The 13,522-nt window shown below is 38.4% G+C and overlaps 1 protein-coding gene across 1 annotated transcript in view; it reads right to left on the reverse strand.

The window, feature by feature from the left end:
• LOC129409526 (malonyl-CoA decarboxylase, mitochondrial-like) overlaps positions 1–13,522 on the reverse strand; it is a 20,657-nt gene extending 7,135 nt beyond the window's left edge. The window contains exon 1 of the mRNA XM_055155899.1: positions 13,406–13,522. Coding sequence (XP_055011874.1) covers positions 13,406–13,522 — 117 coding nt within the window. The remainder of the gene's footprint in view (positions 1–13,405) is intronic.

Raw genomic sequence — 13,522 nt, forward strand, 5'->3', positions numbered from 1 at the left:
GCCTGCTTGTCTCCATGGAGTTAAATTAAATGTCACATTGTAGAACATTTCAGGAACAAACAACATGGAGTTAAGCAGGTGAGGGGCCCCCTACTAGAAAAGCTGCACCATGCACCTTTAAAGGAAACGACTAAAACAACTGTATCTTTTGTTGAGTTGAGTTCTGAACCAAAATGTCTTATGATTTTTTTTTTTTACCAAGATTTTGATCCCTACAGTGGTATGCTTGACATTTGTAAATTGTGTGATGACATTTAGAAACTATTAAGAAGATAGAACATTGCTGCCAGCCACTGGGAGCCATGCAGCCTTAAAGTGTGGTTTGAAATAATACATTAAACACTGCAAAGATGTTGACTATTTTAGTTAACCAAACTGTCTGTATAGGAATTGTCATGCTACACTTTTCACATGTAACCAGCGTCTTGATCAAACTTTGCATATTTGGGTAATGACGGATAACTTAGTAGAAGCCAGATTAATATGTTTTACATAAAATAAATTTGGGACAGCTCTTGGTGAAAGTGACCAGGGAAAAGCAGGAGATCCAGACAATAGGGATACACCAATCCAGCTTTTCAGTTCCGATACAGATTTCGATGCTATGGCTTTCTGTCAATACCCAGTATCAACTGATTCAGGGAGTGAAAACATTTATTTCCATTAAACAAAAATAAAATATGACAAAACAGCTCCAAATGTGTGATGGAGCTATTATCTCATTTATCTCTTAAGTAACAACAGAACAGATTTGTGTAAATAAAAGTAGAATATTGAGTATTTTTTCACCAATTTAAGTGCCTTTTGTATGCCAGTTTGTATGTCCAACCAGGATATCGACTGAATCGATATGTGGAAGCCGATATCCAATCAAGCTAATTTTTCAGTATCACTGCCGATATCTGATACCAGTGTGAGATCGGTGCATCCTTAGTCCAGACCAATTCTTGAAGCTGATTGGGTGAAGCGTCAGTTCATCTTGCTCTTGAAGGCAAGGTGATGAGAGCCCACCAAGACAATCCCACAAAAAAGACCTCTCTGAGATTTTAGACTGGCAACCTGCCTCCTGAAAATTTGATCAGAAGAGTGTAGTAAAAGTTGACAAAAGGGACAGGGTTTCTGGATTTTATTAAACTGCTTTGCTCGAATATAGTGGCCTATACCCTGTCAGCTTCACTCTAACTCTAACTCTAACTCTAACTCTAACTCTAATGTTTGTAACACCTGTGTTTTTTCTAGTTTGGCAAGCTCCAAATCATGTGTGAAAAATGCTCCCATTAGTTTAGCAGTGCTCTTGCCATACTTCATTACCTCTGCCAATGAATCTTAACACTTTTGCTGACAAGACCATTTGGAATAGAGGATCTTGTTGGGTGCTTTTTTAATGTTATGTCCACAGTACACTTATTTCCATTAATGAACTTCACAGTACAAGGATTATACTAAGGTACATTCAAATTACCATAAAAGACTGGATATTGATTTGACTTGAAATTAGAGCTGCATTTTTTGGTTGATTGTGATTATTCAGGTCACATTCAGGTTCATCATAATTAACAAATCCTGTTAATATTTTGTGGTTTAGTATGACTATGCGGTTCACAAATACAGTGAGGATCTTTCTTATAACAAATGAATATAACCCAGGAATACAGGCCTCTTGAGGTTGTTTTACATATTGGACTATCTATCTATGTATCTAGCTATCTCTACTTCTATGTGTCTATGACTATCTAATTTAAATTATGCAGTGGTGGTAGGTACTAAGTACCAAAAGTCACCACCACTGAAATTATACATTGACTTCAAAGTATTGCCAGTTGTTACAGATCCCTTGCTTCCCCGCAGCATCAATGCGTTATTCAGCTCAGACTTTGTAGCTTAACTCATTAAACCAAAAATTTGTCTGACCTGTGTCTGGATTTAATATGGAGCTACCACAGATCCACTGGTGACTCGTGTCGTTAAAACTTGTTTGGTAAAAGTTTTTTAGTTTATTCAGTGTGCAAATGTTTTAGCTGCTGTATAATGCAGCTGTGGGAGGAAGTATCCTGGTTCATTCCCCATGTCCTAATGGGGATGGCGATGTTGTGCCCTGGGCAATGGTCCTCTGTAAGAAAGAACTATGAGATTTTAACAATTCAGTTCCAGCAAGTTTCTACAGCTACGTTCCTGTACAGTATTTTACAAAAATATTGCACAAATATTGGAGAGAATGTTTACAGATTCTAGAGAAACTGTTCCATTCTGGATTCTGGCTGGAACTAGAGAAACTATTTCCAACTCCTAGGGCTGAATTCAACAAAATGTATGTTTTCTTTTGTTTTGCCTGAGCACACATTCTATTCTGCAGCATGTCACAGGGGCAGCTGCCTGAGCAGAGACTCTCTTACCTCTCTCTCCTCGTACGCTCCATGGCATTCTAGTGTCAGCGTGGCAGGCTTCCCCCGGGCTTAATCCAGATGAAACCCGCCAGGAACACTTTCCATGAAGACGTCTATGAAAGTATATGAAATGGATGCTTGAACTGCCTCTGCTGGCTTTTGTAGAACCTGCCAACTTTTGGGATGTAAATAAAATAACTATATTTTCCACACCTTGTTTTTATTTTATTTTATTTGAGTTGGCAATTTGAGCATTTAATTAAGACAACACCCATATGCACAGTAAGATGTACTATCTGCCAAATGTAAAGTCATATACATTATATAATAGAAATAACTAAACTGCTATTCTGCTTTTCATCGCTATAAATTACTCATAACACTAAATATTTAATCAACCAATGAGCAAAAAGAATTTGTGCAATTAGTGTCTCTGATCAAGCAAAAAATCTCTCTAATATCAGCTGGCATTGTTTACTCCTGCCAGTTGCGTACATTTAAATAAATTATCCAGGCAGTCCAATTTCAATATGCCACAACTGTTCATGTCTTCTAATATATTCCCTGTGTAGCTTGTGTAGTGTGCATGCTAAGGCTGAGTGTATGAAGTGTAATGAGCTGAAGCCATTGTTCCATCTATAATATTAGGAAATGTCAACATGTGCCTTAATGTGACTGGCAAAAGCATAATTTTGTTTGCACATGCCCTCAACGATTACTACCTTTCTACTTCAACATAATGTAATCGTGTTGTGTATCGCATCAAGTGCACAGCTGAAGTGGTTTGATTTTAGCCCTGACCAGTGCACACTGTCTTTGTGTCCTTGGGCAAGACAGATCACCAACCTAGCCTGTATGAATGTATTATGTGAATGGAGATGATTGGACACCTTAGAGACTTGGGTAGTCAAAAAGTCTAAAGTTAAATAGATAATAATTGATAACAATGAAACTAGTGTCAAAATACTCACCTCAACAAATTTCAGTATTTCAATTATGTTGTTCAATGTCATAATAGGGAAAATGTATGGACATGGGTAGGTCTGTCAAGGGCCGCGGATTACAGAAGTTTATAATTACAAGTATGTGAAGTTGATGATTAATGGCTTTTAGTGTCACTTGTACTGTAATAGCTGTAGATTAATCTGTCAAGTTCACTCATAAAAACACATACAAATGTTGAGGGGCTCATATGTGTCAGCACTTGGATATAAACCTGTGTATTTTGTGTCACTATAGAAGTGGAGTTCCCTTTATGTGAATGAGTATTTGTGTTGACTATCTTGTCTGTGTTGTGAAGGTGACATTATTTGATTGGGAAAGGCTTTGCTTTGGTGTACACAATGCAATTACTGATCCAACAATACCTGGACTGTCCCTGCCCCGCTCACTTTGTCTGGTCGTCATTATATTTGATTTGGCCCGCTCTTATCTCTATAGGATGGAGGCCTCCCGGTGATAGTGTGTCTGAACAAAGGCCCGTATTAAATAGTTTAAAGCCCTCCGGTGCCCAATGCTGTTGTGTCCTTATCTCAACCCTGACGCTCTCATCGACTTCAGGCGTTTTATCGAGTCACATCACCTTCATGCACACAGGTTCAGCTTGACTTGTGTCTATTACAGCAAATGACCAGTACTCCCCACTCAGCCCATGTGTAGGTGACACTCATTAGCCAAGTTTATTCAACCTTTTAATAGTGAAGAGTACTTTGAAAACAGCAAGGACAAGCACATGCCTCAGTGACTCACCTGTGCAATACTTACCACAACAACTTAATTCTTTTATTTTATTTTCAAGAGCTACATTTAGCTTCCTATAAAATGTATCGAGACTCTACTTGAATAAGATGTGTCGCATTTGCTGGTTGGGATACTTATGTATTTATTTATTATTTATGATTTAATTATACATATTTATTATTTCATTATAAATAAAGGGACCATAAAAAAGATTCAAAGTTGCATAATGGTAATCATCTATATCAGTGCTTCCCAAACAGTGGTGTAGTGGGGATTTTTTAAATGGGGGTACGCGATTCGTGACATCGTCGGTGTGAAGTTAGTACAAACATAAAGATCCCAGCCCAGTTTTTTTTTTTTTTTTTGGCAAAATCATGTCATTAACATTAACTCCATTCACAAGCACCTAACTAAACTAAAACTAGACTAAAACAGGACTAAACCAGGACTGAACCAAGTCTAAACCAGGACTAAACCAGGACTAATCTTGGACTTGAGAGCGAGAGGGAGAGCCCCAAGCCCGCGGAGCAGGGCCTGCCCTGACAGTCAGTCCTGGTTCAGTTCTGATTCTGTCCTGTTTTAGTCCTGGTTCAGTCCTGGTTCAGTCCTGGTTCAGTCCTGGTTCAGTCCTGGGATCAGTCCTGGTCCCTCATGTTACAGGTCACTATAGGACAATACTTGAGATGTATTCTGTTGATGTTTTCACCATCACCAATAGCTTCGGTTTGACATTTAAGTTATAGGCTATTTTAAACTCAAGAAAAAATACAAAATTGATTTAAGTAACACATTTCTGGAGACTGTGGTTAATTCAAGCCTGTTTAGGGGTTTGATTTTCAACAAAAGGTGAAAGACAGTAACTGAAAAACTGCTAATGCTATCTAGCTTGTGACTTATGGGTGAGGGACTTCTTTATCCAACTAAGTAATTTTTTATGGTCAAACTGTGTTCAAACAAAATTCAAATTTAATCTATCATGCCTCAGAGAGAGCAGTGCTTTACACTTAGCATCACACTCTTGAGGACATTAGCTTCAAAGTATCAGTCGTTTGGACCTTTATTCTGTAAACCCCTGGGGACCTAAATTTGAGTTCTGACCCCCAGGTTGGGAATGACCTGGAATGCATCGTATGTTTTGCTCTTAGAAAACCTCACGCAATGGATACACTTTTACTTTAGAAAAAGGTCAGAAGAAAACCTGTGTCTGCTGTAACGTGAGTCACTTTACAAGTCGAGGGGAAAACTAAAATCGCTTTATTTGGTGACCTATGCTGCTGTCTGCCTATCTCCATCCTCTTCTATCCCTCCTTTTCCTTTTTTCTCTTCCAAGGCCACTGCAGTCCATTGCTCCGGGCTTTGTGCTTTATCGTTCTGAAGACAACCAGAAGCACCTCTATTTTGTTCGGCCATTCAGAGCAAAATGAATGTGATTTCTACATGAATTGTACAGCATGTTTCTATTATATGCAGTCACGACTTTCCTTTAGCAGTGATTTTCTGCAGAAGAAAATAAGAATCACACATCACCTTGAAAAAATCTATTACTATCTGATAGGAAAATTGTGTTATTTTAGTACCATTACATCACAAGCTTGTTTCAAAGTTTTTCTCTAACTTGTGATTTAAAAGTTTGCTGTATAACTTTTCTGCGTGATTCCATTCAGATGTTATTGCTTTCCCTAGAATTCTCCACACTACGGCTGTAAATGTGTTTTTGCATTTATTGAATACCTTTGAAAACTTGAGCGTGGTCACCTCTCCACAGACGTGACCTATAACTTGCTCTGGTAGTGTCATCTGCTTGTCCCCAGGTTTAAGTTTAATACTATACTAATCCAAAATGCTCATTTTGTCTTCTTCTGTAAATTAACCTCTTGAGTTAAAAAAAAAAAAGACAGTGCAGTAGGAGATGCATTTACCTTACTGAAGTTAATGCCATACTGTGGATACCAGGTAAAGTGATCATATTTCCATGGAGGCAAGTGGGCGGACCCTCCACAAGAAAAGTTACACAGTGCACAGTTAAATGTACTTTTTTTCTTTTCATTTTTTTTTCATACATGTCTCTGTCTTTTCTGTCCAGATTAGACATGTAACATTTTTTTACTGAATGCTCTTTTTTTTAGTGCACCAGTTTCCTATACAGCCTATATACTGAAAACAATGTAATTATAATAATCAGACACCACCCACTCTCCATATTGCAAAGTTAAATCCCCTCTAAAAGCACGAAAAGTCAACCCCTCCCTGTTGAAACGTACACCGCCACAATTACAGATGGAGGCGCGATGTGAGGAGGCAGCTTTTCTTGCTGCTGTCAGCTCAGTGTCAGTGTGCTGCTGTGATGCAGTGTTATCAAACCAGCCCCAGCAGCCTTACGGGGAGAGCTGTCACACCGCAGTCGGACACAGACGAAACCAAGAAAAACAACACAAATGGATTGCTTTATCAGCATTTGTTCCGATCCTGGTGGGAGTGATTATTATGAAAGTTATCGACTTCTATCTTCTGTCTATGAAAACTAGGGCTGCTCTGTAGAGGGGGATTGAAACCGCAATAGTATGGGTTTCAGAATGATGAAAAATTAGGACAGTTGCCAAAGTTATGGGGAAAATGATTGCACATAACAGGAAGCTGAAAGCCATGAATTTACTGGTTGTAAACTTTTAATTCAGCATGTTTTCAACCAATGATCACGTATAACATTATAATCTATAACAATGTCTCTCTTGTGAGTTGTAGCAGTCACGGTGGCTGAGTGGCTAGCACTCATGCCTCACAGCAAGAAGGTTCCGGGTTTGATCCCTGGGTCACCCGGGCCTTTCTGTGTGGAGTTTGCATGTTTCTCCCCGTGTCTGGATGGGTTTCCTCCGGGCACTCCGGTTTCCCCCATCAACCCAAAACATGCTACAGGTCTCCATGAACAGTTGATAGTCAAGGTCAGTTAAATACAATCAATCAATGAATCTGTCCAGGGACTACAGGTGGAAATTAGCACTGATGCTACAACCTGATGTACAATGCATCTCTCCTGTTAAGGTAAAATGCAAAAATTGTGTGCTGTCCCTGTCTCAAATAAATAAATAAAATAAAAAATAAAAATAAAATAAATGGAATATAGGGAAATAGATCAGTTTAAGGATTTAAAGCTACCATGTGCTCTGTAATTAGATTTGCCAACCCAGTCCTGTTCTATACTCAATACAACACCACTACCTGCTATCAAGGTTACTGCCTGTCTGATAGTGTGCCAGCTTTGGCCGGACAGAAGAAGAGCAGAGACATCAGGTGAACCTGATCAAAGACCAGGTTAGGGGAGAGAGAAGTTTCTGCCATGTACTAATGAAAAAAAATTAACTTGCAAATGGTAGCTTTAAGGTTTACACAGCCTTGTACACTGTGGTAATTGTGGTTCATGGAAGGAACAGTACTGAAATTCAACCCACACAAGCCACTCTAGTCTGAAAGAAATGTGGGCCCAGGCTGCGTACAATCCTGCATATCTCTCATATAAAAATAAATCCAAAGAATGAGCCTGGCTGTAATGAGTCTTTTATATTTTACACTTCGTTATAAACCCACATGAACCATTATAAATGTGTGCAGTTCCCCTTGAAAAGAGTGGACACTTGATTGCTTTTGGTCAGGGCAAATGTAGGGCATCTGCACTGTCACTTCTGCACAGAGCTGCTTAGTGCACCTGGCGTGTCCGAGTGGAGTTTTTGCATACTGGGACGGTGCTGTTGACTCATATTTATCTCTCAGCACCAGGCTGTGCAGGCCACTGGCTGTCAGGGGCACGAGTGGCTCAGAGCACTGGAGCTTGAGTTAATGTTAAAAGGCAGTTGGGAAGATGGGTTTGGCCACTGTATCCCAGAACTGTCAGTGAAGAGGTAGTGTTTTTGTTTCGTCTGTCGAGACTGGAGACATACCTACTGTAGTGATAGTGTGGAAAATACAATACTGCACAGTTTTTTTTGTATTAGGGATGCAAATAATAGACTAAATAATCATTAACTCTTTTAATATCTATCTATCTATCTATCTATCTATCTATCTATCTATCTATCTATCTATAGATAGATAGATAGATAGATAGATAGATAGATAGACCCCAAAACATATTCCATTCCATTTTTTTTAACACAAGTCAAATGCATTAAATTGAAAATTTATTTATTTATTTTTATTCATTTTTAAATTTTCGTGTCTTTACTTAGCATATTTTACTTCTATTAGGTCTATATGTCAATGTACTGTATAAATAATCATGACTAGACAACTAAAATAAAGAAAATTACTGACTAGTTAGTTAGAGGCCTATTTTGTATATCATAAAAAATTTAATCATAATGTTTTAACTGTCTCAGCTAAGGCCTCCGAATCTCCAATTTTTATATCAAAACTCAATATCACAATTCATTTACTAAATAATGCCATTATATTTTATTGAGCAAAGTTATTGAGCTCACGTACATGAACATTCACACAGACAGTGGCTCCCTCTTTTCTGAATCACTTGAGGAAAAACTAAATTTCAAACACAACTCATGCCTCAAAATAATCTTGCATTGTTATTCACCACTCTGGACCTCACATAATCATTTGGATTCAAATAGTGTCCTTTTAGCCCCCACAGAATTATTTGTAGCCAATATTATTCAATGACGTTTTCTAGTCACTCAAATCTTTCTTTGGGGGAAATGGGTTTTGGTCTCTGGGTTACAGGTTCTAGTCCGTTGGTATTCGAAGCGTGAACAGATATTTGCGTGCAGACCAGATTTGTATTTCCATCTGTCTGTTTGATGTCTGATGGGTTTGCTTTGGGGAAAAAGGCGAAAACAGGCTGTAGAAGTCTTGTTCTGCCAAGTTTTGATTTTTGATTTTTTTTTTCAATATAATTTAAGTTGTGGTACTCTGTAAACTGCATCTCAATAAAATTCTCTAAACCTTACATAGCATTGTGGTTCAAAATAAATGTTTGATTATTATATTTTGCATTGTAGGCCCATCATGATAATTATTATATCAACTTATAATTCAATATATGATAGCTGGAACAATATATTTCTGGGTTCAATATTTATCATGTGTACCTTTTTCTTGGATGGAGAGATTTTTTTTGTTATTTTTGTTGTAATACGAGAAGATTAGCTGGATCCTCTGTAGATTCATGTCTGCAGGGCCATGCAAATACCCATATCGGTCAATCTGTAATATCAGTATCTAAAAGTCACTCCAAACTACTCTAATTGTACTGTAATTGTGTGTGTGTGTATTTATATATGTGATTTACTGGCATTATCCTGCTTTTATCATTGTGCCATTACGTAATTTTATTTATATTTCTATGTAACAATATATCATGCTTCAAAACGTGACAGGCCTAATTGTACCTTGTGTTTTGCAGTGTATACGACATAATTGTACTTATATATGTGTACATACATTTACATGCGGAACTTATTACCATATGCACAGAAGGTTATGGTAGTTGGAGGCATGTACATATGTGCACTCCATTAGCACACAACAAAGGTCGTGGGGGTCAGCGAACAGTTGTGGTGGGCTGTTGATGCCAGTGCAGCTCATTAGAGAGAAAAACATTTGAGTATACACAGTCAATGTGAGATAGGAATATAGTCAGGAGATGTATGTAAGCTCAAATCTGTCTAAGGCTCAAGGGCATAGGTTTGCATAGGGACTGTGTGTCACAACCATTTTATTTAAACAAAAATATACATTTATTCCGATATTTTTCCAAACTCAGTATTATTCATTTAACATGTTTTAGTTCATATTTTGTTTATTAGACATTCTGAGATGTATTCAGTGATATGACGACAGGGTTACCCCTGCCGCTATTTCATTGGTTGAAACAGAGTGGTGTCATTAGTGGAGCCAGGAGCCTAAACTGGGGAAGCGGCAGGACAGAGCCAGCACCCGAAGATGGCGGCTTGAGCAGGCTTGAGTGAAGATGCTGCACCAAACTTTGAAAAACTTTTCAAAAGGAACTTTCTTGGCTTCAATTAAACTTGCCTTATAATGAGTTATAATGAGAAAAAGTCTGACTATCGCCACAAGTGCTCCTCCAAAACGGAGCCCTACTGGAACGCTGTTAGCAGCCGGACTCTATTGACAATATTCCATGGAAAAATGTACGGACATTACCTCACAAATATCTCAGTGATACTGTTAAAACTATTTGTCACTGACGATCAGCTTTACAACAGCTAATCAGAGCCCATTGCCTAGCGACAGCTCTTAAAGGGTCCACATTACACTATTTTCTGATTTATGTTATAATGTTGTTTCCTCTTCATCAGTAACATACCTGGAGTTGTGTTTGTTTCATTCACACACGTTTAACACACAAACCCTGCACACATTTAGGTTGAGGTCTTCTTTCAAACAACACTCTGTTCCTTGTGATGTCATGTGGTAATACAGGAAGTGCTCCATTGTGCTCTGAAACTCCATACACCCTCACTAGAACCATTTAGATTATTTCAGCCCTGAAATTGCCAATCTTTACTGAACTAAAGATTAATGTAGCTAACTTGAAAACTACCACTTCATGACAAGGTGGAATAGAGCATGCTGAGCTTTGGAGATGTAGACAGACATAATAAAGGTTTACTGGAATGTGTGTGAATGAAACAAAACACTCTAGGTATGTTTTTGAAGAGGTAACAACATTATAACATGACTTAAAGCTCACAAGAGTCAATGTGGTGTAATATAGGCCCTTTTAAACGGTCAAAATTGCACAGTGTTTCTTCTTTTTGCTTCCTCATTCTACATACATTCTAATTGCTACAGACACCTCCATGTATCTTAGTGTGTTTGTTTTTCTCAAGACATCCTGTTCAGTCGCGTGACACTTTTTTGTGCAATTCTGTCTTTACGAGTGTGAGATAAATAATTGTTGTAAAATGTCTGTGGTCAGGGAACATTTCAAAATCATCTACTTTGCAGCTGGCCAAACACGCTTCTGCAGAAAAACAATACAACTGAGTGTCTCAAATATATAATTTTTTTCTATTTGCGAATTAATTATATACATGATGTGCCCTGACAATGTTTTGCTGAGCTCCATCTGGTACTGTAGCATTCCACTCTCCTCTGACCTTGATACTCAGCATTCATATGGTCCTCAAGTGCTCACGGCTGCATCTTAAAACACTACTGCTCCGATTGTGCAGTGCTCTGGCACTTTTACTATAGAAATTACCTGAATAATGCATGATTTAGTAGAGCTGACTGGGGGGGTAATGAAGGTTTAAATACTTCTTTTTCTTTTTCAGAGCTAAACCATTACGTCAATGCCCAAAAAGTGTTAATTTTGTTCTACCAAATATACTCATAACTAATTATTTAGTTAGCTTTAGTTTCTGTTGATTGATTATATATAACCATGTGTTGTATTTTTAGTAAAGTGGATTTGAAGTGATGCAGTCAGCTGTGTTTGTTCCATAACAGGTCCAAAAACATGTATTTGTATTGTGGGTGGACTTGCCTCTCCACAGATTTGACTCACCTGTTACCTGTCTTGTTGTGGTCACCTGCTTGTCTCCATGGAGTTATGTAGAGAAGGTTTCATCTGTGGTCATCTGGACTATGTTTCTGCAGTCAAGATGTTTTGGCTCCCATTCAGAAGCCATTTTCAATTGATGGGACGTCTTCTTCTTCTACCAAATTTACTTCTGACTTATTATTTTGTTAGCTTTAATTTATGTGGATTTATGTTCTAAGCATTTGTTGTAATTTTAGTAAGGTGAATTTGAAGTGATGTGAAGTTTAAATCCAGTGACTGTATGGTGTATATGGTGGATCTTTGTTACTACATGTAACCTTTCAAACAGATGGGCATGTTCTGCAGAGGCCGCTGCTGTTAGTTCAGCTTGACATTTCGCAGCATTGCCTCTGAATTCCCATTCCTCTGGGGGAAAACAACAGGACGTAGGGCAGCGAGTGTGAAATCAAGTGGATAATGCACACTTCTTAACTTTTCACTTTCTTTGGTGTTTTTAGGGCAGTTTCACAGACTGTACTACATGTGACATGCAGTTTGAGTAATTTTTTTTTTTTTTTTAAATCTATTAAAGCAGGTGTGTCCAAGCTATGGCCCAGGGGCTAAATTCGGCCCTCAAACCAATTTTTCTTGGCCCTCAGACTTTCTGGTGAATTGGCCCTTATAAGTACTTTTTACTCCTATGTTTCTGACTTCTGTTATTCTAACTTGTATAACTAACTATTCTGATGTGAGACAAGCCTGTTATTAAAGTTCTGGCACTAAATTAGGTTATAGTTGCACTTTAACCTCAGTGAGTGAGTGATTTGCAGTATTGACCACTAGTTTATGGCCCTAAACATGGTCTATGTAGTCCACCATGAAAAAAGTTTGTACACCCCTGTATTAAAGTTTTTGTCCTCCTTTGGGTTCATCATTTCTTACCGTGGTTTAGTCTAATTTAGGTCTGATAAAGTCCCAAATTTAGATCTGGTAGTACTCGGAAACACCAAAACGATGGTGTTAGTTGGTTGGAAAATCACTGGTAATGGTATTGCACTTGGTGTAAAACTTCAGAATTATTCTCTACCTCTGGGTGGGTGATAATCCAATAAAAGCCAATAAAAGCTAAATTTGTTCTGATCCCACTAGTTCCATGGTTGAGTTAAACTTTGATAGTAGAAAAACAAAACAAAAAGATGTGGCTCTAAGTGTTTCAAACTGAAGAAAAAAATGATTTTTGAAATAAGGAGTAAATTGCAAAAATGTGGAAAACCCAGATACTCTAATTGAAATGCGGTTGTGTTCCGTACCACTTTAAATTATTCTTTCTTGTGCAACTCCCACTTCAGAGCGACTGGAATTTCAGCCTTTGAAACTTGGAAAATACTACCATTTAATTGGCAAAGTTTTAGTTTGTCCAATCCACAGAAGCCCTTTTTTGTTGGAAATAAGGCCGGAACGGTTCAGTGGTTCCCTGTCTGTCCAAATAACCGTGAACTTCCTCTGCAGTTCTTATTAAAAGTCGACAAAAGCATATTAGAGGAGTTTTCCGGTGTGTCCATCCTGTCAATACATTTCCACCGTGTTCATGAACTGTAAAAGAGCAGCTTGTGGAGGGTTGAGCACAGTGACTGAACAGGTCTGGAGAGCATGGACTTCATCATGGCCGACCCGAGTGGATGTAGCAGAGATGTCAAACGGGAGGCCTCACACTCCTTGCACTGTTGAGCAGACTCTCAAACTGACAGCGCTACAACTGTCAGACTCCATTGGCGTCTCCGTCTGGCTTTTGACTCCAGTCTGTGTTGTGTTGTGCAGCCTGCTCGGCCTGCTGGGAGTCCATCTGCGAGACTCTAGGTAGATTTAACTCTTTTTCATCCAT

This window comes from Boleophthalmus pectinirostris, unplaced genomic scaffold, assembly GCF_026225935.1.
Source record: "Boleophthalmus pectinirostris isolate CB_2022bp ecotype Guang Dong unplaced genomic scaffold, ASM2622593v1 HiC_scaffold_2, whole genome shotgun sequence".
In the NCBI taxonomy this organism is placed as follows: domain Eukaryota; kingdom Metazoa; phylum Chordata; class Actinopteri; order Gobiiformes; family Gobiidae; genus Boleophthalmus; species Boleophthalmus pectinirostris.